The sequence below is a fragment of the Anolis sagrei genome, chromosome 1 (genome assembly GCF_037176765.1).
Source record: "Anolis sagrei isolate rAnoSag1 chromosome 1, rAnoSag1.mat, whole genome shotgun sequence".
Taxonomy (NCBI): Eukaryota; Metazoa; Chordata; class Lepidosauria; order Squamata; family Dactyloidae; genus Anolis; species Anolis sagrei.
This window is the reverse complement of record NC_090021.1, coordinates 176,652,118-176,678,738: the sequence shown is the minus strand read 5'-3', so window position 1 is coordinate 176,678,738 and position 26,621 is coordinate 176,652,118. Positions and strand designations below refer to the sequence as shown.

At 40.6% G+C, this 26,621-nt stretch overlaps 1 protein-coding gene across 1 annotated transcript in view; it reads right to left on the bottom strand.

The window, feature by feature from the left end:
• LOC132778707 (aldehyde oxidase 3-like) overlaps positions 1-24,657 on the bottom strand; it is a 56,397-nt gene extending 31,740 nt beyond the window's left edge. Inside the window, exons 1-15 of the mRNA XM_067470597.1 lie at positions 24,511-24,657; positions 23,030-23,087; positions 21,066-21,162; positions 20,763-20,871; positions 18,765-18,891; positions 17,372-17,433; positions 16,363-16,482; positions 12,546-12,626; positions 11,054-11,198; positions 7,753-7,845; positions 6,173-6,324; positions 4,924-5,017; positions 4,603-4,712; positions 1,509-1,693; positions 684-846 (exon numbers count right to left, since the gene is read on the bottom strand). Coding sequence (XP_067326698.1) covers positions 684-846; positions 1,509-1,693; positions 4,603-4,712; positions 4,924-5,017; positions 6,173-6,324; positions 7,753-7,845; positions 11,054-11,198; positions 12,546-12,626; positions 16,363-16,482; positions 17,372-17,433; positions 18,765-18,891; positions 20,763-20,871; positions 21,066-21,162; positions 23,030-23,087; positions 24,511-24,564 — 1,650 coding nt within the window. The 5' untranslated portion in view covers positions 24,565-24,657. The remainder of the gene's footprint in view (positions 1-683; positions 847-1,508; positions 1,694-4,602; positions 4,713-4,923; positions 5,018-6,172; positions 6,325-7,752; positions 7,846-11,053; positions 11,199-12,545; positions 12,627-16,362; positions 16,483-17,371; positions 17,434-18,764; positions 18,892-20,762; positions 20,872-21,065; positions 21,163-23,029; positions 23,088-24,510) is intronic.
• Between the last annotated feature and the right edge of the window lie 1,964 nt (positions 24,658-26,621).

Sequence of the window (26,621 nt, the reverse complement as noted above, 5' to 3'; positions counted from 1 at the left end):
AGTTCCAAAAGGATTACTAATTAGTTTTTGATCAACTTTAGTTTCAGTTTGGGGTGCTGATTCAAAAAAGTGAATTGGATAGACCACATCAGCTCTAATTTCTGATACAGAACATATGCCATATTCAGTGACATGGAAGGAGTGGCAGGCGGCACAACAGGAGCAGAAATAAAATAAAAATAAATAAATAAATAAAATAAAGAGGAAAGAGGCTCGTGGACCAGATTTTTGTACTCACAGCCCACTGGTGGCCCCACAGGCCCACAGGTTAAAAACCAGAGTGTTGTCTGAACTCTTAATTGTAGTTTATTTAAACTAGAGTTCTCAAATAGATGGCAACTCCATCAATTGTGTCTGAGGTTGCTTTACTTCCATTATTCATCAGTAAGATAAACCAAAGTATCTTTGAAATAGGGCAACACAGCAAGTTGCAGTTATTTAAAACAGAAATGGGAAGGTCAATATCCTCCTTTCTGCCACACTACAAGAAGAGGGGAGTGGGAAACCTATGAGCCCAGAGAAAAGCCATTTAGTTCTTAAGATGCTGAAATATGGTTTAGCATGGCCTTCCCCAATTTGGTGTCCTCCAGATGATTTGAGCTACAGTTAACTCCCATAAATCCTGGTCAATGGCCATGTTGGCTTGGGCTGATGGGAGCTCTGGAGGATGTCATTCTCCTTACCATCGTTTTTAAACAGTGCAGCACTTCCAAGTAGAACCTGAAGAAGAAGCTGACAAGCAGGGAGCGCCGATATTCCACTTTCCCGCCTGGTGCCGAAGGAGACACAACAACTTCTTCAAGAATTAGCCTGCAAGCTTCATCAAGGAACTGGTCATTCCAGTTTCTGGGGGGACATAGGATATTGTGATACTTATTAGTAGTGCAGATGAGATAGGAATAAGCTTTTCCAAATGGATGTGCTAATATTTATTTATTTATTTACGATAGTTTTATGCTGCCCTTCTCACCCCGAAGGGGACTCAGAGCAGCTTACAAGATATATATATATACACACACACATACACACACACACACACACATTATATTGTAATATTATTAGTAATATTACATGTAATAGAAAATCTATAATTACAATATCATATTATTATTATTAGTATTATATTGTATTATGTTATAATATTATAAATATTATATGTATGTATATTATATTATATTATATTATATTATATTATATTATATTATATTATTAGCATAGCACAGGAGACAAGATGGAACTGTCTTCTGGCCTCCTCTCTCTTCACTCTGGCCCAGAAATCATGCCATCTGGCTTAAGAATGCCTTGTTGCTACAGACACGCTCCATGGACTTCACCCAGAAAACCCCAGGATAATGTTGTTCTTATCTGTGGCAAACTTGAGCATCTCCCAGTGAGGTTGTCCATGAAATTAACCCTCACCTTGGCCTGACCAGAACTGGGACTTTGCTTGATGTTTCCTTTCCTTAATGGAACCAGTTTTGCCTTAATGAAAATTAACGTTTCCATACCTTCCAATGAGTTTCAGGCAGGAATTTCTTGCACTCACAGTTGTACCACTAATGCCCCCATAAAAAATAGCCAGGTCTTCAATGACATCAGTGCCTGGCTGGAAGAGGACCTTCATGGAAGAATTTGTCACCGACAAGGCATTTTTCCGACGCTCAGCCTGTCGGAAAGCTGAGATAAATTCATCCTGGCAGAGGAAAGAAGAAAATGTTTTTATTACATAGGAGAACTGTGTTGCTGATTTCCTTTTCCACTGAAAAGCAGCACAGCCTAGGGATAGCGTATCCTTTTCCAATCTAGAAGGTGTTTCTAGTTGGAGACATTGAAGCCCACTGCCAGTTCACACTTGCATTTTGGAAGCATAACCCTGGAAATAGCATGAAGGCAAGTGAGCTAGGCACGGATGCTTTCTAATGGTTAATGTTTAAACTAGTTCCTTGTTAGGCAAATGATTTGAAAGAGAAGAGAACCCCTAGGTTTTAAATAATAGTTTTGCAGAAGATGTAGGAGGCATGACAGATGTAATACATGTAATATTTCATCATTTTTAGCCAGCCCAACAAGATACCACTTGCTGAAATTTTCTGCTATACAACCATCAGCATATTCATTCCTGTTTTGCATCAGCCACCCTATTGTTCATGACCCATTGGTGAGATGTGACAAATGGATGCCTGTGGTGTGGCTGTATGAGATTTGAAACTCACTAAGAGCCAAAAATAGTCTGATACATATTGTTGTATTATTTGATGGCAAAGGAAGAAGAAAATGGAGAACATGTAATGAAATCCAAAGTAAAACTGAAGGCATATCTGACAATTTTAAACAAAGTCTATTGGTCAAGAAGCCCAATGCTTTTTGACTTGTGTTTATTCCCAAGACCTCTTTCAGAGCTATAGATCTTATGATTTTCTATAGCCCATCAGAAAAGCCTTGATAGCATAAAAAGGTTAAAACACATTGGCTTTTTATAACTAATCTAAAAAACCATATTTTGAGTGTCTTCAGGCACATCTCCAGTTTCTTCTGTTTCTATATTTGATTTCCTCTGTGTTTCTGTGAGAAAAATATTGATGTTGTCTCTTTTACTATTGGTTCTCTTTTTTCCCCCTCTCTATTCAATGTTGTGGGGTACTGGTAACATAATATTGATGTTAACTACAAACTATTACTGTTATTTGAACTATCTGTATTTTTGTGGATTTTATTTTTTAAAGTGAGAAAGGAAATTGAGCTTCATGTACTGATAGATTTATTTATTATTTATTTATTTACAGTATTTATATTCCGCCCTTCTCACCCCACAGGGGACTCAGGGTGGATTACAATGTACATATACATGGCAAACATTCAATGCCATAGACAAACAACGCATATAGACAGAGAGGCTATTTAATATTCCAACTTTTTTTTCTGGCCACCAGGGGAGCTGTTGCTACACTGTCAATCTGTGACACTGATGAAATACTTCCTCATTCCCCGCATGCTTGTTGGAGATTTTTTATGGCCTCATAAATTAGTTAAATTAGCCTCCTCATGTAAGTGGTACCTAAATTTCATACTTGACAGATGCAACTGTTATTCGGGTTGCAAAGATCAACAACAAGCTACACAGAATTGGTCGGAAGCTCATTCCGACCTGGGCTGGCTTCGAACTCATGACCTTTTGGTCAGTAGTGATCTTAATGCAGCTGACTACCAGCCAGCTGTGCCATAGACCCGATGATTGTGTTTTCTTATTTATTTAAAAAATGTAACATGTTTTGGCCTTTATCAAAGATGACCTTTTTCAAGGGCCACACTAAATACAAATAAAGGTGGAACCCACATTTGTGGTTTGGCATCCATTAATTTAATTATTCATGGTTTTGCCACCACCACACACCCCCAAAGTTTCTGCTGCCCAGTCATGTCCTTGAGGCATTTTTCAGCAGTCCTGTATGTTTACAATGCAATCCCCCATTTTGCAGAACTCATTTCATCCTGGATCTGGGACACAATGGCAACTGTTGCATCACACTTGAAAAGAACATGAGTTCTTGCCTTACTTAGTTGGTACACAGATGTTAAACTCAGTTGTAGTGGATCACTCCTCATCCCGAGAGGAAGAAATAAACATTAATCATCACAGAGGTTTTTCTCCTTTTTAAAAACTTAAAAGGCTTCTTGTATTTACTCCTAAGTTCTCTCTTTTGAATGGTAATAGTTGCAAGCAAATCATGCAGGAAGGGAGCTATCTAATAGGGCTGGGCGATTTCGTTCGTTAATTTCGTAATTCATTATTAATTCGTTATTTTTTTTGATAACAAAGCGATATTGAACCATTCAGGAGCAACTAAAAAACGAAACGAATTTTTCAATTCGTTTCGTAATTGTTTTGTATTTGTTTCGAAATCGTTTCAAAATCGTTTCGAAATCGTTTCGTTATTATTTTCGCATGTCTAGTGCAAGTTTTAGGGTTGCTGTTTGTGTTCTCAGTGAAAAAAAATATAATTATCGCACCAACAGTCAACAACAGAGGGAGAGGGAAGCTTCAGAAGTTCCCCCTGTCCCATTTGGAGGTTTTTTTTAGTGTATTGCGCGATCGCGTCCGCCATTAACGAATCGATTCGTTATTGTTTCGTAATTGTTTCATAATTTCTGAAATTTCGTAAATTTCGAACTTTTTTTAAGGAAAATTTCTGAATTCTTTAAAAAATCGAAACGCAAAAACCCCCTAAAAACGAATCGAGTTTAGAAACAAATTTTTCCGTGGTTGCCCAGCCCTACTATCTAAGCTTGGCTATCTAAGTATAAATGTAATAAACAAGCAAAGATGGAGATAAATAAACATATTGAGATACAATGCCCCCATCCTCAATATCTGGGACTCCCTTCAAATTATGTATCTCTGAACAATGTATATGTGACCCAATCTCCTGTGGGTTAACACTTCTGCTTGGAAATATGTATTGCCTATTTCAATTGTTTGCACTGTTGGTTTTAATGTTAGCAATTTTGATAAAAACTTTTAGACAACAACTCATACCATAACAAAGAAAGCGTATTGTGGTTTGCTTAAGGAGAAAAAGAGAAGGGAAACATACACACACTTACTTCCTTTGAGAATGGAATGAAAACGGAAACAATGACCTCAATTGGGGAGAGATCTGCCTCTGGCACTTTTGTGAGGAATTCATCATTCAGTGGAATCTGTCGTATCCCATCTAAAAAGGAAAAATATGTATTTAGGGCATGTGTGTCTTTTGAACTAATCTCTACCATCAAAGAAAAAAAATGTAGCAGAAGACAACCCAATAAATCTCTGTCAATGTTTACTCTCCTATTGTTACTTGGACTATACTATCATAAATGTAATAATTTTCCTTTCCTTCTAATACAGGAATATATACAAGGATGGGGAGCAATGTCTTTTACCTATTGATGCCAGATTGAGAACAGCTTTCCCAGCTGCCAGAACAGGGTTCAGATCCCAGACTGATCCTCTGCTTACAATGTGTCCTCCTAAAGACTGGCAAAGAAAGATACTTATTTACAGTATACCCATCCTATCACAGAGCCAAACAAGTTTAAAGATTTCTAGATCTTCAAATTAATGTCTATCTCACCAAATAAACAACACAGATCTGTTCAACAATATATTTGTTCCTCATCTTCCTCCCCACCGTTTTACTGTTTATTTGAGTTATTTTCTTCTTCTTTAAAAACAAAATAAAACTTATTTGCCCCCCCCCCCCCAAAAAAAACTAAATAAGTTTGAGCAAGGGATAGGAAAAATGGTGTGTAAAAGGATATGTATTGAAACTGATCTGTCACAAGTGACCTGATCACACCCTGGTCGAGAGTTCCAATGAACATTCAGTCAAAACAGACTTAGCAGCATCTCTCCAATCCAGATTCCTCTGTTTTTGGAAGAAGGCTTATGTTTCCCAGTACAACACACTTAAATGTGTTATGACATCTTCCTGCACATTTTGTCATTCTGACATATCATCATCTATACTATAGGTTAGTGAGGAGAAGGACAGAAGGATCTCATAGGTGTGTTCCATATCTTTCTTTGTCCATGTCATTCATCTTTTTTCTTGGGCAGATTGCTAAAATATTAATTATGGCAATCGGCTATGAAAGGTAGACAACTAGAGTCCAACCCAGGACATTTAAACATTTTGAAAATATAATTGGAAGTTAAACTTCCTTCTGCAGTTTAAAATAGGAAAGTTGTAAGATCTCTGGTTTTCATAGATCCAATAATTTGACCTGGGCTGACAGGTGAATTTAAATACACAAGCAGCTTCCTCATTATGCCCTGGGCACTAATTCAAGTAAGCATTATGTCAGCAGTTGTTTTTGATGGCATAGTTTTGGGGAAGATCATGGGAGCATGATAAGGCAAAGTAGGATTCTCATGGACAGCTGTCTCCTGTGGTTCCTCTGTCATTGCCGCACATTGTCCTTCAGTGATTCTTTGGACAGTTCCAGGATTGGAAGAAGGCAGCCCAAGACAGATACTGAGTAGCTCTGTCAGGGCAAGTGACACGATGAACAAGTAGCATCTGGGTGAATCTTTCGGCATATCTTTTTAATCCAAAAAGGATCTGGAATACAGGAAAGGTTTGTGGAGGCAATCTGCACTCTGGGAAAAATAATAACATGGAACACTTACAGCCAAATTCCGGACCTGTTCTCCAGCAAAAGTCCTCAGCTGCTTCAAGAGCGTCCGGTATATCTTTGTCTTCTCTGCTGGGAGTTCGGGAACAAGGCTCAATAGGATGTCTCTCAGCTCAGCCAAGTGGGTGGCTGCACCAATTACGATGCCTGGAACCAAAGGACTTTCAGTTGACAAACAGCACATCTGGCATTTTTTGATCAGTCAGAACATGCAAACACAGATGGAGTTGGAAGAAATATTTGTTTCTATAAGGAGGAGTTAATGAACTAACAGCACAATCGTATATAGATCAGACATATGTTCTACTGAGTTTAGTGAAACATATTCTCCAATAAATGTGTGGAAGATTACAACTTGTCAGAAAGCATGTATATACATAACATGCAAACAAATATGCAAAGTGATGTGTGCTAAATAATACATATGAAAAAGATACCTAGTGCATATAGGCATGTGATCTATTTATGTACAATCTAGTCAGAAGTGGTTAAAGCTAAGCCCTATTTAACACAGCAATTGATATAGTGTGTGATTTGAATGCACAGTGGGTGCATCCAGATAAGGCTTTTAATACAGAATCACACTCTTTTTTGTGGAACCTTATAGCAGACGACTCCCTTAACCGAACAGTCCCTTGTTTCATCCAATTTCTCACCAAAGAAAATCAATGAAAGGAAAAAAAAAAGATGGTATAGATGCCTAAGGACTTTTAAATCTTTAAACAGTAGAAGCCCTTTGTCTGGAAAGAACTCTTAATGTGGTTAATATCAGCACTTTTCATTGGTGAATTCTTTACTTTTACAGGGTGCTTACTTGCTTTTATCATTTTAGTTATTTATTTGTCGTGTCACGGAAACCAGTCAATTATATTACATTTCTAACAGAACAAAGCAAAGAAACAGACAATATACAAAATTTGTGAGTTTGGTAGTTGATTTGATGTCCTTTGACCAGTATCTGGCCACTTTGAGTGCCTCTGGTGTTGCTGCAAGAAGGTCCTCCATTGTGCATGTGGCTCAGGTTGCATTGTAGCAGGTGGTCAGTGGTTTGCTCCTCTCCACACTCGCATGTCGTGGATTCAACTTTGTGGCCCCATTTCTTAAGGTTGGCTCTGCATCTCGATAGTGCCAGAACGCAGTCTGTTCAGCGCCTTCCAAGTCGCCCAGTCCTCTGTGTGTCCAGGGGGGAGTCTCTCATTGGTTGAGGTCCTGGGTTTGAGCCTGCCACTTTTGGACTCTCGCTTGCTGAGGTGTTCCAGCGAGTGTCTCTGTAGATCTTAGAAAACTATTTCTAGATTTAAGTCATTGGTGCGCTGGCTGATACCCAAACAGGGGGTGGGCTGGAGATGTCACTGCCTTGGTCCTTTCACTATTGGCTGCTACTTCCCGGCGGATGTCAGGTGGTGCAATACCAGCTAAGCAGTGTAATTTCTCCAGTGGTGTAGGGCGCAGACACCCCGTGATAATGCGGCATGTCTTATTAAGAGCCACATCCACTGTTTTAGTGTGGTGAGATGTGTTGAAGAATTAAAATACAGCTTTTGAGTAGCTTCCAAGGGTGCATTGGAGGCATACCATTTTCTTCCATGGAGACCTCATGCAACTCTGGAATCCTGACTGGGTGAATGAGAACGGGGTGCCAAATGCCCAGAAGTTTCCTGTCAAGTCCTAATGGGGACAAAATTAGAAAGAGACATCAGAAATAAAGAAAAACAAGGTACAGACTACACATGTATATCTTTAAATTTGGGCTACTCTGACCAGCTATAAAATGGGGCCTAAGTGATTTCTGTTAAAAAATTAAACACATAAGTATGTGTATGTGTATAAATCCAGTTCTATGTATCAACTGCAATACCTGTGCTTTTCTGTAGTGCAACTTGTATTTTAAAGTACAAAGCTTCCACTTCCACATCTTGTTAAAAAAATACTGTTTTTTTAAAAAATCGAGCAACTATTATCCACAACTCACCCACATTTTCCTGATATTAGTTTCCTTCCACTTTATCACTATAACTAGGAGCCGCGGTAGCACAATGGATTAAATCCTTGTGCTGGCTGAACTGCTGACCTGAAGATCGGTGGTTTGAATCTGTGAATGAGATTCAAACTGGAGTGGATTCGAACTAGAGCAGTGAGCTCCAGCTTTCCATGTGGAGACATGAGAGAAGCCTCCCACAGACTTCTCCTGGGCAATCTCTCTGCAGATGGCCAATTCTCTCACACCAGAAGCGACTTGCAGTTTCTCAAGTCACTTCTGACACAATAAAGAAACAAGTATTACTTGTTTAAGCCCACTCTTACATTGCAATCATACAGTTCTAGAACAGTTACCTATATTACATATATTATCTGCGTCATTACTCTAACTATTCAAGAACACGACCTGATATAGAACATTGTCATGTCTAGTTAGTAGAGATGTGCAATCCATAAAAACATAGTTCAAAAGTCATTACAAAATTGGGGGAGGGGCACTGGCATTTCATTTCTAAAGTGTTTCTAAAGTATAATTAAGTGAAAAAAATTGTTACTATAACAAGAGTAATGAAATTTCATTGCTATTTCATTACAGTAATTGCCCATAAATTACTATAATGTGAGAAACTTCAGAGACTCACGTTTAAAGCTATTGTGGTGAGACTTGATGCAATGGTAGAACACATTTACCACTGGTAGCCCACCAAATTTTGGAATATTTCACTTATCTATGGAATTTTGGGGAATTTTCAAAGTTTTTATAAACAACGTCTTCTTGAACCTTCTGTACAATGACAGGATATAACAAGGGATCATTTCCCCCAATTTTCAGAAATATTTATACATCTACTGGTTTTAGGGAAATTAAAAAATATTTTGACAAATCATTTTTAAAGCCACAATAGCTATCACATTGGATGACTCTCCTATTAACCAATAGAAATCAATATTAACCAAGTCTACATCTTCATTGAATCCTACAGTTGGAGGGGATCCCCACGGACAATTTAGTCCAACCCCCTTCTTCCACACAGAAGGGCACCATCAAAACTCTACTGATAGATGGCCATCCAGCCTCTAAACTAATTAATATGCTTCCCCCACAGTATGGGGGCCATCCAGTAAGGGATTTCTTCCCAGCCCAGCACAGAAATTTACTTACTAGAAGTACCCATCAGCTCTTCTCTTTGCAGATTCAACCATTCATTGGAACGTTCACTGACTGCCGTTAGGGAGGGACAAACCTCTCTCTCTGCCACCTTGATTGGTGCTTTCTGATGCTGATGCATTTTGGGAAATGTAGTTTAGGGCAGGGTCTTCTGAAGTTCCTCCCTTCTCAAACTACATTTCCCAGAGTTCTGTGCTGTTCCTAGCAAACACTGCTCCCTCTTTTTTCGCTCCTAATGCTGAGAATGCTCCTAATGCTTTGGGAGCTTTCTGAGATTTACAAAACCAAAACAAAAATGTATGGTGTAAATTTCTATTCTCAAATTTTGGTTGCGAGCCACATCCATGTATTGGATATTGCCTTGTTAGTAGAAAATTTAACGAATTTGATTCGAATTATGAGGCAAAGAGAAAAAATGCACATCTCTACTAGTTAGCTCTCAGAGTAACTAGAGCAATGCTTATCATAGATCAAAGTGCCAGCATTTCCCCTCTCTGTCAAGATGCCATGAACTGATATTATGTATATATTAGGCTTGGGTAACCACGGAAAAATTTGGTTCTAAACTCGTTTTGTTTTTAGGGGGCCCTTGCATTTCGTTTTTTTAAATAATTCCGAAATTTTCCTTTTAAAAAATTCAAAATATACGAAATTTTGTAAAATTACGAATCGATTCGTTAATGGCGGACGCGATTGCGCAATATGCTAAAAAAACCTCCAAATGGGACAGAGGGAACTTCTGAAGCTTCCCTCTCCCTCTGTTGTTGACTGTTGGTGTGATAAAACAAACAACAACTATAAAACTTGCACCAGACATGCGAAAATAATTACGAAATAATTACGAAATAAATTGAAAAAATTGTTTCGAATCTAATTTACTCCTCACACTATTCCTGCATGGCTCAATATTGGATCGTAAACTAATTTAAATACCAATTAATAACGAATTACGAAATTAACGAACGAAACTGCCCAAGCCTAGTATATATCGATGATTGTTTCTTTCTGTCCTGGAAACTTGCCTCCAGCAAACACCTTAATGACTGGCACCAATGCATGGACTAACCCTTCAAGTAGCACTGAATTAATTATTTTTTATGGATCACACTTTAAGAGTCCAATTCATTTCTAAAATAAAATCCCCTAAAGGAGCAAATAGGCAATGGCTGTTCTGAACAGAAACTAGAGATTGTTGTCTGTACTGGTGGGGTACAATCCATTCTGACGGCTGCTATAGATAGTCTTGTTCCTTGGGAAAATCACATGTCATCTGAATTAGCCTGGACTGATTTTTGGGATTAGTGGGAATCTCAATGCATTGACAATAGTTAAACTAGGTTTCTGTTTCCAACAATGTTGTTACAGTCAATTGCCACGTCACATCTCTATTTGCTACTCTGAAGTGATTGAGTATGAATCCAAACTGACTACACTGTTAGGTGATGTTTTGATGTTGAAAGTTTTGATGCTGAAAGCATAATACTGTACATGTGGGCAGCAGGCCATCTCTCCCTCTCTCTCTTTTACACACACACAAACACACACATTTTGTTCATCACATGGTCCCTCTCTTCCTAGAATTTGTTTCCTTAGAAAGTGCCTCCTTCTGTGTAGTGGTAGGGTCGATCTTGCCACAGACATCTGAATGGCAAAGTGTTGGTGCCAGGCTGGGTGCTTTTCCCCCTCAAAAGCTCTGAATGACTGCCACATGGGGCTCCACCTGCTCACCTACACTGGTGTTCCCCACCACAAGAGGTGCATCTGGGTAGGTGGCTTTCAGATTAAGAAGTTCTTCTAAGGACACAGGAGAAATCCAGGTGGTCCTCTCTCCATGGAAAACCAGGGTCTTTCCTTTGTTCTCTTCAGCCATTCTCTGTGGAACAGAACAATGAGGCATCAGGGAGTGTCAAGGTCACATAACAAATGATTGAGGGAAGTTGCGGTTCTCATTCCCAAATTAAATAATTACATCTCATAGGCAAATAATATCTTTTGAGATATTATGGTTGATGGGAAACGTAAATATGTCTGCATAATGATAATGGGTTAGATATTATCTTTACTGGGATGAAACTTCTGTCTTTTGAAGCGCCAGTGATCAACCGGAAAGAGAAACCCTTTTGTCCTTTTGTCTCCAAGTGGCACTTAAAAATAAAAGAAAGTTGGCAAGCAAATGTGCACATATGCATGATATGGCTTGTTCTAGGCAAGGTGTGGCACTCACTTTGGGCAACCGATTTTGCATATGTTGAAAGAGAAGCAAGAGCATACTGCAAAGTCACTACCAAGACCTAAATGCCCCAAAGGCAGATAATCCCCATTTATCTTGGGATCTAAGCAGAGTTAACTTACATAAGTACTTTAATGGGAGACTGTCAATCAACACTGGGTGCTGTAGACTATACTTCAGAGGAAGGAACTGCTAAAAAAACTTCTGAGGCTCCTTCCACACAGCTGAATAAAACCCCACATTATCTGCTTTGAACTGGGTTATGTGGCAGTATGGGCTGAGATAACCCAGTCCAGAGCAGATATTGTGGATTATCTGCCTTGATATTTTACATTATGTGGCTGTGTGGAAGGGCCCTGAGTACTCACTGCCTAAGGCCCGTCGCAAACTAGGTTCCTGCTGGAGAAAACCTTGCTAGCAAGTCCCTGACGTCATGAGCCTGCGCCTCTCTCCCCGCCCCTTTCTCCGCCCCTTTCTCTTTGCGAGCGTGGTTTTTCCTTTGCTAGGGCAGCATTGCCCGCATTTTCTCTCAGTTGAATTCTGCCAACTGAGAGAAAATGCGGGCAATGCTGCCCTAGCACAGGAAAAACCACGCTCGCATGGAGAAAGGGGCAGAGAAAGGGGCAGGGAGAGAGGCGGAGTCTCGTGACGTCAGGGACATGCTAGCAATTTTCCTCCCGCAGGAACAGAGTTTGCGACGGGTCTAAGAAAGTTCTATGAAAGTTATGAGGTTATAATAAGTCTACTAGTAACGTACAGGTACACATACACACAAATGTTACCGTCAGAGAGTGGTGGAAGAAAGGCACTTGTAGAATTTTTTTTACCTAAAGTCCTCAAATAACTTAGTTGGCCTTTTGTATCATACATATTGATGCTGTGGCATTGGCTACTTGATCTCAAACAGGAAAGGGCTCAATCCTCCTCGTTCTGGTACTGGTCCTCTGCCAATCATTTGCAGCAAATATTGATGGAAAACTGATTGCTTACCATGAGTTCAGGAGGAAATATATAATCCTGGGTTGGATCCCTGGGATGGAATTCCTCTGGCTTGCATAAACCTGAACACATCTAAGGGGGGAAAACCCAAATATTTAATACTAATATGGAAAGTGGATTTTGAGCCACAGAACAAATGGAGTTGCTGCCTGAATGTATTTGAAAGGGTTTTTGAAAGTAACCTCCTTTTAGAAAAGCTTTGACTTTTTAGCCGTGATGATCAGTGAGAAATATTGTTTTGCCAGAACTGCACCCTCCCAAAAAACCCCCCTCCAACACAGCATAAGAGTTTTGCTACCTAGGACGCATGTCATGACATTACTCTCGTCTTGCCGCTTTGTCAGTGGGAGACAATCTGGAAAGGATTACTTACACAAACACAAAAACAGGTTAATGACATCATTTTGTAATAGAAATGCCTTCCAAGGGTCTTATCCCCCCCCCCAAACCAACAGAAATGAACAACTCTATGTGATAAATCCCGTGATAATCCTATTGTAATAATCCTATGCAAAACAGGGGCACATAACTGACAGCTTTCACAATCCTTTCTCATTGGTTATGACTGATTATGTGATTTTATATCACAAGCTAGGTTTCTGGGAATTGAAATATAGACTGTGAATGATTTTCAATAATTGGTGTACATAAAATACAGCACAAAATATTTTACTCATTTTAGGGCAGGATAGTAATTATGTGGTTCTTCAGATATTCTTGAACTGCATCCCTCTGCTTTCCTTATCGGTCACTAAACTAGTTAGTGATGCTGCAACTTGCAGAACAACATCTGAAGGGATACAGGATTCCTATCTCATTATTCAGATAGACCATATAGGTTCCTGTTTACTCAGGCATGGGAAGTAACCTGTTTGTTAAATGTTGCTTATGAACAGAATTGACAAGATTTTTCTCTTTTTTACATAACAAAAAATCCCTGATTTATCCCATCACTTGATATTGACCAGGTTTTTTTTCAATATCAGGAGTGACTTGAGAAATCGCAAGTCATTTCTGATGTGAGAGAATTGGCCATCTGCAAGGACGTTGCCCAGGGGATGCCCAGATATTTTACCACCCTGTGGGAGGCTTCTCTCATGTCCCCTCATGGGAATCTGGAGTTGAAAGATGGGAGCCCACCCCACTCCCCGGATTCGAACCACCAGCCTTTCAGTTAACAGTCCTGCTGGCACAAGGGTTTAACCCATTGTGTCACCAGGGGCTCCTATATTGACCAGTGAGAGAATAATCAGAAATTCAGGATGAATTTGAAGTTCTGACATAGAGAGATACTCTCTCTTCTTGAATACAGTGTGATATTTCATTCTGGGAGCAACTGATATAAAATCTCATAAACATAAGCCCATGTTTACAGGCCACTCTAATACACGCTCTAATATACACCCAGCAATTCCTTGTTCAATGCACACACTTCCAACAAACATACACTTGTTTGTCCATTGCCTCAGGAGACTTTGATGAGCGGGAGGCAATATAGAAATAAATAAGTAAATAAACAAATACCCCGAGTTCATCTTGCATAGCAAATTAAATTTAAAATATTAACACAAACCAAGAAACATCTAACCTGGAACAAACCTGGAAACCCAGGTTTATTACAGATTAAAAATACACCTCAAAAGATGTGGACCTTTCAGTAAGTTCCACATCTTTGGAAGTGTGGTGTCAGCACAAGTCTTTGGCAGAGCACAATAAAGGTAAAGGTCTCCCCTGACATTAAGTGAGTCATGTCCGACTCTGAGGGGTGGTGTTCATCTCCATTTCTAAGTCAAAGTGCTGGCGTTGTCCGTAAACATCTCCTAGGTCATGCAGTCAGCATGACTGCATGGAGTGTCGTTACCTTCCCACTGGAGCAGTACTTATTAATTTACTCACACTTGTATATTTTTGAACTGCTAGGTTGGCAGAAGCAGGGAATAACAGCGGGAGCTCACCTCACTCCCCAAGTTCGAACTGCCAACCTTTCAGTCAAGAAGTTCAGCAGCTCAGTGGTTTAACCTGCTGTGCCACCAGGGTACATACATAGTATTAAAATTGCAACAACTCCACTGTCGCAATACACCTAGTCTACATATCCACTCCGGGACCAAGATGATCTAATAATACTTCACTTGAATTACCAAGGGATCCTAGCTATTTTTTTCTTTTGGAAATGATGGCTTAAATCTTACTGGTAGTCCCAACCAGATAAGAACTGCTGAATCAGGAGTAATGACACTGATTAAGAGCATGTATGCAGGTTGGCAGCATCACAAGGATTCAAGATGATGCTTGTGTTTTAAAGTATTTAAAGGATGGATGTAATGGGATGGAAATAATCTTGGATGTCAAGTAGTCCAGTGTCCTTCTCAATTGGTAATGAAGAAGCTACAGCTGGCTGCTTAAACACACGATTTGCCAGACTCCATGGTGAATCGGTGGGGTAGCAGGGCAAGTGACGCTTCCTTATCACATGTGGTGAAGCACTGCTGCACAGTTTGCATTGCAATATGGCAAACCTCCCATGTTCCTAGCACAGTGACACAGGATGCTTGTGGCCCAGTTGAGCCAGAGAGCCCTGCCGGAAGTGAGCCTGTGTCATCTGATGGACAGCCATGAGCTTGTGGCTCAACTGGGGCACAAGCCTCCTACGACACTACAAATGACTCATGTGATGATGTGGTTAGTCTTTTACACTTTTGCTCTTCCAAAATCAATTTCCTTGAAATTTCTATGCATTATAGCAGTGTTTCTCAACCTGGGGGTCAGGACCCGGGGGGGGGGGGATTATGAGGGGGTGTCAGAGGGGTCGCCAAAGACCATCAGAAAACACTATTTTCTGTTGGTCATGAGGGTTCTGTGTGGGAAGTTTGGCCCAATTCTATCCTTGGTGGGGTTCAGAATGCTCTTTGATTGTAGGTGAACTATAAATCCCAGCAACTACATCATTTTTGAGTCCATAGTGCTCTCTGGATGTAGGTGAACTACAACTCCAAAACTCTTTTGATCATGGGAGTTCTGTGTGCCAAGTCTGGTTCAATTCCATTGCTGGTGGAGTTCAAAATGCTCTTTGATTGTAGGTTAACTATAAATGTCAGCAACTACACTTTCAAATGACAAAATCAATCACCCCCCCCTCCAACCCCACCAGTATTCAAATTTGGGCGTATCGGGTATTTGTGTCAAATTTAGTCCAATGAATGAAAATACATCCTGCATATCAGATATTTACATTACAATTATGATGTAGCAACGGAAAAAAATGTTTGGGGTTCCCCACAACATGAGAAACTGTATTAAGGGGTTGCGGCATTAGGAAGGTTGAGAACTATGTCATTATAGGATTTAATCCTGAGCAATGATGAACAATTCAGCTCCATCTTCTGGATGACAGATTTAGCTTTCAGGCAACTAGCTATAGTTCAGAGAGGAGAAGCAGGGTACTGGGGGATTGCCTTTGAAGAGTTGCAGAGTTGGTGCCAACACAGAAGGATCTGATGAAATAGGATCTGATCTAATACAGTCTGATACATATTTGGTGAAGAAGAAACCAAAGAGGGGTCTTGAGTGGACAGTTGTCAAACTTTTACTTTCACATTCCTCTAGGTTTAATTTCCTTTAGCAAAAACTTTGCCTACTCAGTTGGATACTAATTAAACATAAGATGCCTGACTCAATCTGCAGCAAGACAGATCTCTGCTTTAAAGACCACATAGGTTGAGTTTGAACTCAGATAAATGCTGTGGCATAACAACATTACAAATGCTTTTCGTGAGAAATATAGAAATGTTGACAGTCTGTAGCTTACCCTGTTTCCCTTTCCAGAATGCAATGATGGGTCTTCTTCTCCAGAATCACTTCCTTTCATCTCCTTCCCTTCTTCTTTGTCCATACAACACTTCCCACTTCCTGCCAGTGGGCAACACTCCTAACCAAAGGAATTTATTTAATTATAATACTATGGTTACAATTTCCAAGAAATGTAACAGGCATAAGGTTTAATGTTCTGAATCCATCTGGAACATGACAAAAATGACTTTATTAAAAACCCCAGAATCCCTTGCCATAGGTAACAAGCAAATTCTGAGAGATATAGACAAAATAATTATAATAAATCAGCTCCACACAAACTGCTAATATACATGAAGAAATAATTATCTCACTGCTGGATCATGTGTGGGGAGATTTTTATCAATATATGTGTGAGCAATTCCTAGACCTAGGAACAGGGGTGGGGAATTACTCTGTGTGTTGGCATGTGTTTTAAAAAACATAACTTTTGCATTTGCTCATCTCAGAGTGGATCACGTGGTCTATAGCCCCTTCCACAACTTCCCAGGAAAACATAGAGCAAAGAAAAAAAACCCTGCATACCAGAACATATACATAATAAGTAAGTGACAGGATCATGGATAAACAAATTACTAGAGAAGGCTTGAAGAAGGTTGCTATTTCCAACAATGTGGGTTTTGGAGGATGGAATGTGTATGTGCAAGGTTTAGATGTGGGAGAAGAATGGTGTATACATGCACATCATTCAAAAAGAGAGAGATTTTTGTTTGGATGCAACATATGATTTCTTTCATTTTGTTTAACAAAATCTGTAATTTCATGCTGTAAAATGAGGGGAATGTGTATATGTTTAAAGCACAGTGTGCACAAAGTCTTTCTCTCCCACTTGCCATATAACGTATTGGGAGATTTTGGAAAGGGTGAGCAGCTCTTTCCAGAGGGTAATCATCCAGAGATGGCAAATATGTACTTAATGGCCACCTCCAGCAAAATTAATAGATTCATTTATTCATTTTTGCTCTTACCGGAGAAAAAGCACTGAAGCTATCGATTATAGGTCTGTATCCTGTACAACGGCACAAATTCCCTAGAAAACAGTATGATGCACAAAGATTAACACATATAAGGTAGCATTCCCAGTCATCTGAATCAGAGACATCCATTCCAGTCAACTTTACCCTCTATACACTCTTAATACTTCAGTGATAAATTGAATTAACCAGATTTCCTTCTTTCTCCTTTGTAGGAAGTGCCAGTCCTTCCAACAATACCCATCTCCTGGATGTACAGTGAGCCCTTGGCATCTGCTGGGATTTGGTTCCAAGATATCAAAATGGATGCTCATGGATGCTCAAGTCCCATTATATACAATAGAAGAATAAAATGACATCCTTTATATAAAATGACAAAACTACGGGGTTAAATCCAAGGGTGCAGAATACATGGATACGGACGACCAACCAGGCATGTAGCCGGGGGGGGGGGGGGCCTTGAGGGGCTTCAGCCCCCCCCCCCCTGAAATTCTCATGGTGGCTCGCGAAAAGGTCTTAGTGGTGCATTATTTAAACTGTTATGTTTATTCATATCATGATATGATCACCATACTCAATATATCCCATATGCATGGGGGTACTGGGGTAATGATACAAAAGGTTTGCTAGGTTAGACCCTCTTTCACTCAGACTCAGCCCCCCCCCCGAAACTCTAAAGAGGACGTTATGAACATTTACATCTCCAGATTCCAGTGTTGAAATAAAGTCTAACATAATTTGATACTTATTTTCACACTAATATTAATCATATACATTGAATTCAATCGGGCCCCTTTGAATCCTTTGACCAGGCTCAGCTGGTCCTTCTATGAAGCAGAGTGAGGAAAGTGCTTCATATAAAAGGTTTTGTGTCTCATGGAAGGACAAGAAATTGGTTTGGAGAAACTACACAGTTATTGCCAATTAGAAACCCAGAGTCTGTAGTCTCCTGAGGCACTAGAGCTCTTTGGCTGATCATTCAAAATGCTCCTCCCTAGGCTGCAAATCCTGGTACTACATGTTACAGAAACATGGCGGTTAGAAGGGAATCATAGTGGTATACTTGAAAAGTGTGAATAAGCCCTGTTCTTGACTGCAGAGCAGACCATAAGCAGGGACACCCACAATGCCCAAAGGCTTCAGGAAGATCAGGCAGCAGAAGATGACCAAAGCTTGAGTTGTAACAACTCTGTGGAACAGTAGACAACTAACCAGGATGCACATATCAAAACAATAGATCTGGATTCTGTTACTACTTCTACCTAAAGTAAACCCTCTGAACTGTGCATTGATTTACCACAGGATTAAAGAACAGGATTTCAGTTTTATCTGTGTGTCCTATTTGATAAAGAGCTTCCAAATAAGGAAGGGGATAAACTTGGCTTACCATCCAGAGAGGCAGCTATCTGCTCCATGCTGGGTTCAGGGTGGTTCCTTAGTAAGGAATACATGGACATCACCATTCCAGGAGTGCAGAAGCCACACTGGGAGCCATGGCACTTTGCAAGCCTTTGCTAGAACGAAAAAGCATTGTCTAAAAAGGTGGCCGAAAGATATAAGGTTATTTTCCCCTGCTATAGGTTTGTATGTGATAGCGAGCTTTATCTTTCTGTTGCCCTTAGCTATGTTTCAGTAGGGACTATTATGTCCAATAAGCTAGCAACACACTAAGATTCCTTACCTTCTTCCCAAACTAAGGGGAAGAAGGTAATCAGAATTTGTGATTAGCTCCAGCAAGTGAGCACATCCTTTCCCCATCTTAACCTGTCTTTATTGGACTCCACAGCAGGCTACTTCTCCTCCCCCCCCCCCCACCTCATCTGGCAGAGATTGCTATAGCAGCTGTGAGATGGCAAGTACTGTATTTTCTGGCCTATAAGACGACTGGATGTATAAGACGACCCCCAACATTTCCTGTTAAAATATAGAGTTTGAGATATACTCGCCGTATAAGACTACCTCTCTTCCGACACACACAAAATAAAAAAAATAAAAAAAACATCAGATTTGATTTCAATATGGTAATTTTCCTATTACTGTAACTCCTTCTCTGCCTCTCAGATCTCACACATGCATGCCTGCGCCGCTTCACTGCAGTACTCAGGAGCGAGATCTGAGAGGCAGAGAAGGAGGTATGGTAATAGGATACAAGGGCATGCCAGATGGGTAAAAGAGGCATATTTTTCTGGGTGCAGCACTGCTCTATCTCTTTTTTCCATACCCTGGGCATCCCTGATGCTTGCAGCTTGTTCCGCCTTCACTGACACCTTCCCCATGAGGTGCCCCCTCACCTCGTCATTGGGACTGTATTAAATCCCTTCTTTCCACAAATCCTGGTGAGTGGATTTTCTTCTACTGTTCTTGTACAGTGGCGCCCTTGTTGCTTTCATACCATTGCCGCATATGGCCTTTTTTGAGCTCCCCCACCATATGCAGCGACTGCAGATTCTCCAGTCTGGCTTGGAAGTTTCAGCACCCACCCTATAAGACAACACCTGGCATATAAGACAACCTCTGACTTTTGAGAAGATTTTTCAGGGTTAAAAAGTAGTCTTATATGCCAGAAAATACTGTACTTCTCCCTTGCCCTCCTTCCTTTGCTATATGTAGATCACTCCAATAATAACTTCAGCACCAAGGATTCCTGATAAGTGCCATCTTTACAGAGTCCCTTGCTGGGGCTCAGCAGTTGCACTTACAACAGCTGGGCAAGGACCATGCCCCCGAGACCCATCCCAATGAGTCTCCCCAGCAGGATACCATGGTCAATGGTATCAAAAGCTGCTGAGATATCCAAGAGAACAATCAGGGTCACACTCCCCCTGTCCCTGCGGTGATCATCCACCAAGGTGACCAAAGCCGTCTCGGTACTGTGCCCAGGCCTGAAACCAGACTGTGAATGATCCAGGAAATCGGTATCATTGAGGAATCCCTGAAACTGCGAGGCAACCACCCACTCCAGAACCTTGCTCAAAAAAGGGAGCTTGGAAACTGGTCTATAGTTGTTACATATGGTAGGCTCCCCATCTTGAAGCTTCTTTATTGGGCTGCCACACCAGATTTCTTTTTTTTCCCTGATGTGTTAGAGACTGCTATGGCAGCTTGCCTTTTTTTCCTTTAGTCTATGTGGGTCATGTCTAGGGACACCAGGGACTCCTAGGGAAGTTCCACTTTTAAGGAGTCTTTCACTCCAACAAAGCAGCTCCAAACACAACAGCTAGGCAAGGCGAAAATTAAAGTAAGAGAAATAAGAAGATGTTTCCTAGCCTAGTTCATAATTCCGGCTCAGGTTGAGCTGAGATAGGATTGGGGTGGGAGCAACACAATCACCAGGCTTTTTATTCTGTGCCCTGTATTTAATTTGTTCCATAACCTCCTATCTTACCTGAATGGAGTGCAACTTAGTTGTTGTGGTTCCCACTCCTTCCACAGTGGTTACCGCAGCACCGTACAATGAGCAGAGTGGGAGAAGACAAGAGTTGGCTGGATAATGTCTTGCAAATGTTAAGGGCAATTCTGACCCTGACGGGTGAGGATTTCAAGTAATGAGGTATCTCTGTACGCCCATCAAATGATAATCCCCCAGACTCTTTGTAAGAGGGAAAAACTGTATCATGTAGTTTACTTTAAAATATATTAAGTTGTGGTGTACATTTATGGAACCGTCTTCCCCTTTTCTGAAGGATACCGTATTTTCTTGGAGTCTGCGTTGTATGTAGAAATCATCACGGTGCAGGCCCCACAGCCTCCGATTCCACAGCCATACTTGGTTCCTGTGAGGCGGACTTAACACCATATTATTAAGGAAAACCAACTATTTCTCCTGTTTAATATTTAGGCTTTCCCACCCTAATATTTATAATGTCATTTTTCACTTAGGACCACATCACACTTACCAAATTCAGCATGCTATGATGCTCCAGCCTTCTTCAGGGATGGAACCCCACACCAATATCGCAGGATATTGTTTGACTTCTAGCAGAGGTCCCATTCCCAACTGGTGTGGAAGTGTCTTTGGAAGCTTCTCCCCAAACAATGGAGTCAGAACACTACTGCCCTGTTTGGGTGATGCTTCTGCCGTGTGATGGGGAAAATTTTGCCATGTTGGAGTGATGCATGGGGCAACCAAATCACCCCTTGTGTCCACCATTTCACCCCGCTTGGTGGTGAAACAGCATGGATGGCGGCTCCCCCATGTGATAAAGTGGTTAGAAGGAATCTTCTGATAGTTTAAGTTAATTCTGAAAGCAGGATTTATTCCTGATAGTGGAAGAGACCAACTTAGGGAGTTTACAGTGAAATAAGGGATTGTGCTTCTGTTGCTTTAATGCAAACACAGAAGACTACATTTCAGCAGGATTTTCCTGAGTTGCTGCCTAGAGATGATGGATAATGATACTAGAGATGATTAATTACCCTGTATAACGGACAAAAAAGGCTTTATTTTCACAGTCATCTGAATTTGTCTTAATTATGAAAGTGCTTATCAGTTTACGGCCCTTCCACACAGCCATATAACTCAGAATATCAAGGCAGATAATTCACAATATCTGCTTTGAACTAGATTATCTGAGTCCACACTGCCATATAATTCAGTTCAATGTGGATTTTATACAGCTGTGTGGAAGGCGTCTCAGTCAGTTGTTTCAGATAATTCTACTTGAAAACCTCTTCTGCATTCAAAAAAATAGTGGAATGGTAACATACTCTGCTGCAACACCTCCTGCACTTGTGGTTCTGTGGTGTTTTCATTTTTCCCCTTGAAATATGATAACACCATTTATATTACCTTCTGTGTCCTGATCTATGCTATTTTTCAATGGGTTTTCATAATTTCACAGTTTAACAATTGTATAATGATGCTAATATGGAAGCACTCTTATTCCCTGCCCTGATCCAGAGAATGAACGCACAACATGCTGCTTCCATTATTTTTTCTGTGCTTTTCCACCAGCACTTGCCTGATTCTTTTATTGTATATTAATATTTTAAATTTGTGTTTTTACTTTTTTATTTCTAAACCTTAATACATAAACAATAATAAATATTTTATTTATAAACCATCTTCTCTCCCCAAGGGGACTCAGGACGACTTGCACAAATCAAAATAAAATAAAACCTTGAGTTTTCTTTAGGCATTAATCCTTGATAGGATTCTGCTGGGATTGTGCTATTGCACTTTCCTCCTTATTTAAAAGAACAACATTATAATAAGGCTAAAAAGCCATGTGGGAGTGTGGAATAGAAATGTACAGCAGGTCTCTTGGTAGCCCCCTTAGACTTCTGGGGTCTTCCTTGCTCAACCATCAGAAATAGACTAGACATCTACAGGGAATCTCCAAGGGAGTAGCAATTAAATCCCACCCACCACATGTCCGTTATATTCCAAATATCTCAACTAAGCAGAATGGGTCATTCAGATCCAAAATTATTACTGCATCATAGTGGGACAGATTATTTCAATTGAGAAAAAAAATCCATTTTCAAGTGACCCAAGAATACTACAGCACAGCAGAAAACCAGGAGGGCTGTGATGTCTTGCAATAAAATACAAAGTTGGGATTACAGTAAAACGGTGTTATGTGATGATATCCTTGTTTTTTGAATGAAAAAGAAGGATGTTACGCAGTGCAAAAGAACATTGAAGGATACGCCCCTTTCTCAGGTAATTAAGCAGCAATTCTTCTGGATCAGCACACTCCTCGATCACCTGAAACAAGAATCCAGAGAAACATAATCTACCTTGTCGAAGAGGATTAGCTATGCTTGTGATCGTAGAAATTAACAACACTTGCTTATTTTCTTCAGTTTCTTTTATTCAACACTGCAAGCAAGTGCATATAAAATGTCTCAATAGCAGGGACCAAAATAAAGTCTAAAATTTTGCATGGGAATGGTGATATCTCACACTCTTATGTGCTCAACTAGCTACAACCAGATTTGGGGGATGTTCATAAAGGTTTCTGAGGAGAGCAGCCCCCATTAGGTAGCATTGGATGGATGGGTAGGAAAGCTGGACGCTCATAAGGAGACCAAGGTCTAATATCTGACTTTGCAGGTATGTCCTTGCTGCCCCACATTGTTAGTATGGTATCACCGGAGGTCTCCACGAACCTCTCTGAGATGGATGCATCTCAGTTCAGTAATGTGTCAACATGGGTGGCAGTAACCACTTAGGGCCTTTCCAGACAGGACTTTATCCCAGGAGCATCTGGGTTTTAAAAACATGGATGTTCCTGGGGCCTTGTCCACACTCATGTACTGGGACTTCCCAATATAATACCAGGACACTTAACCCCCTCCCCAGAAGCCCACCTAAACACAATAAAAAAGCAGAAGAACTCACCCTGCCTCCATGCGATGGCTGCTGGAGATCTCCTGGCTCATATAAAAGGTGTGCCAGGAGAAAAGGTGGGGGGCAGGAGTGATTTTCCTCCCCCCCCCTTTCTCCTGGCACATCATTTGTACATGGCAGGAGAACTCCAGCAGCTGTCACATGGAGGTAGGGTGAGCTCTTTTGCTTTTTTATTGTGTTTAGGGGGGGGCTTCTGAGGAGGGGGTTGGTATTCCCACTGTTTTCCGGGCTAATTTAGCCCGGAAAACTGTGGGAATACTGTCTGCAGTATTCCAAGAAGGTGTGGAATAAACCCACTATCACTTTGTGGCAAATTAATTCCGGGTTGCTCAGAACGTTGTCTGGAAAGCCCTCTTTTTATTGCGGAAGTTTCCACAATAAAGGGGCTGTCCAGGTCCGCCCTTAGTATACTTGTTGGAGATGTTCCTGGATACCGCCAATCATAAGTTAAGAAAAGGTATGAAATTAAAGATCAATACTTCCTCTGTACATGCCAATGAACATAGGATGCTACTGTACTCAACACATGGATGTAGCTACATGCCAGTGAGGGAGAATTATACCTGGTAAGTTTCCATAGTAATATAGGGATTCACACCGTCTCCAACATCATAGTCTGACACTCAAAATATTACACCATGCTGGTGTCTTGTGCAATGATATCCTGTTTGTAAAATCCTGAAAACCTTCATAGTTAATTTAGACTTTCTTGTCTATACAGGAAGCTCCCACTTCATTTTCTAATCAAATTACTGAAGAAAAGAAATATTGTACTCACCTTTTTGCCATTGACAAAAAAGACAAGCTCATCAGATTGCTGAAGGTAAGCCATTCTTTTTTTAAAGTATAGAAGCTGTCAAAGATGATCAAGAGAACAAGCAAAGGAACTCTACAGATGCTTCCAGCACCAGATCAATGCGTCACTCTGTGTTTCCCAGATGGGATTGAAAGATAAAAGAGGTGGGGAGGAGGAGCCAGGTTGGAATCACTTGGAACCGTTTGCAGCATCATATGAGTTTTCCTCCAACACTTGACTGAGAGCACTGCAGCCTGTTTGGAGCAACCCTGCCTTCTACATTTGCTATAAACTGACATACGAGGGGCTGACATAAATTATCCATATGGTCAAAGAGTAGCCTTTCCCCTGAGGATTGCTTTTTCAAAAAAAAGTGCAATATATGAACTGGACAGGAGCTTCCATGTTCAAATCCTTGAAACCTTTCTTTTCCTCTTTTGGTCACACTTGGGGCATCCCATTATAATGCTGACAATATTACCCTGCGTACCATGCCTGCTCTGATCTGTTTTTCTTGAAATTTGATTCCGGCTCCTCCAAGCTTAAGGCTTCAAAAATGCAACAGCGAGTCTACTTTAAATAGGGTCTCAAATCTGTTGTGGCAGATGCAAGGCAGAAGATCCACGAACCTACTGAAGAGGCTGAATGTAGTAGATCTTCTGTCAGCACCTTGTATGGGCTCCTTCTTCTTTAACCCTCCATTGCTTTGCTGATCAAAAAGGGCATGCTGATCACCAAATTAGGAGGGTGAGCTAGTACTCGAGAAGAGTACTGGTTTTGACCTATACAGTTCTATACAGTTCTGGCCCAGCTTACCTGTCCAAAAGCATCCACCCCTACATTCCACCTCATAATCTAAGATCATCCAGGGAGGCCCTGTTCTCACTCCCATCAACAGTACAAATGCGTCTGGTGGGACGAGAGACAGGGCCTTCTCGGCTGTGGCCCCCCGCCTATGGAACACCTTCCCAAATGAGGTAAGATCTGCTCCCTCCCTCCTGGCTTTTAGAAAAAAATTGAAATCATGGTTCTGGGACCAGGCCTTCGGACAGTACATGTATGTAGCATTTTAGAGGGACATTGACTGGAATGGCGATTCAAATGACGGGACTGTTTTATTGTTTTAATGTTTGTTGATGTATTGTTTTAATTGTGATTTATGTTTAATTGTGGTTTTACTATTGTAATTGTTTGTATTGCCATCGTATCAGTGCCCAACGTAAGGCATTGAATCTTGCCATTATTTATGTGTAAACCGCTTTGAGTCCCCCCAGGGGTGAGAAAGGCAGTATATAAATATTGTAAATAAATAAAATAAATAAGACAGGATCAGAATTCAAAATAACCTTAACAGATTAGAGAAGGGAGCCACATTTTTGTAAAATTTCTCCAACAGGAGAAATGTAGGATGCTACACTTAGAAATAACGAAATGCACAGATACAGGATGGGTGGCACCTGCTCTACAACACTACGTGTGAAAGAAATCTTGGAGTGTTAGGACTAGGGTTGTGCAATTTGGCTGAACCATATTCAGTTTTCAGTATCAAAATGTCTACAGACCCGTGTATCTGTGTTTTCAACCCTCCCAAAAACAGTTGTCATCCAAAAACTGTTTGGATGCTGGGTACACAGCTGAAAAATGTGGGGAAATGTGGCCACTGTTGGCAATGGGGGAGGGCTTCCCAGTCTCCCCTTCCCACAATTTTTAGGGTTATTGGGATGAAAATGGCCACACTTGGAGGACACATCTGCCACTGTTAGCCCCCCTTTTAAGAAATTCTTAACTTTCTAGAAATAAAAATCTCCTTTAAAAAATACCAAAAAGGCATCCCTGCTGGACCCGCCCTGTAACTTCTCCAAGAGTGGCAGCAGGGCATGATTCCTTCCTGCCAAATGCCAAACTGTTAAAGATACAGAATTCCACATCACACAGGCCACTATTACACTTTCTTTACTAATTAAAAAAAACCCAGCAGCAACTGGTAGTACTGTAGATAGTGGTTTTTCTGAGACTAAGGCTTTGCTGTTTGCTGGGATTCTTATTAGTAATAATCTTTTAAAATATAAGAATAAATAAAGTATATTCTGAAG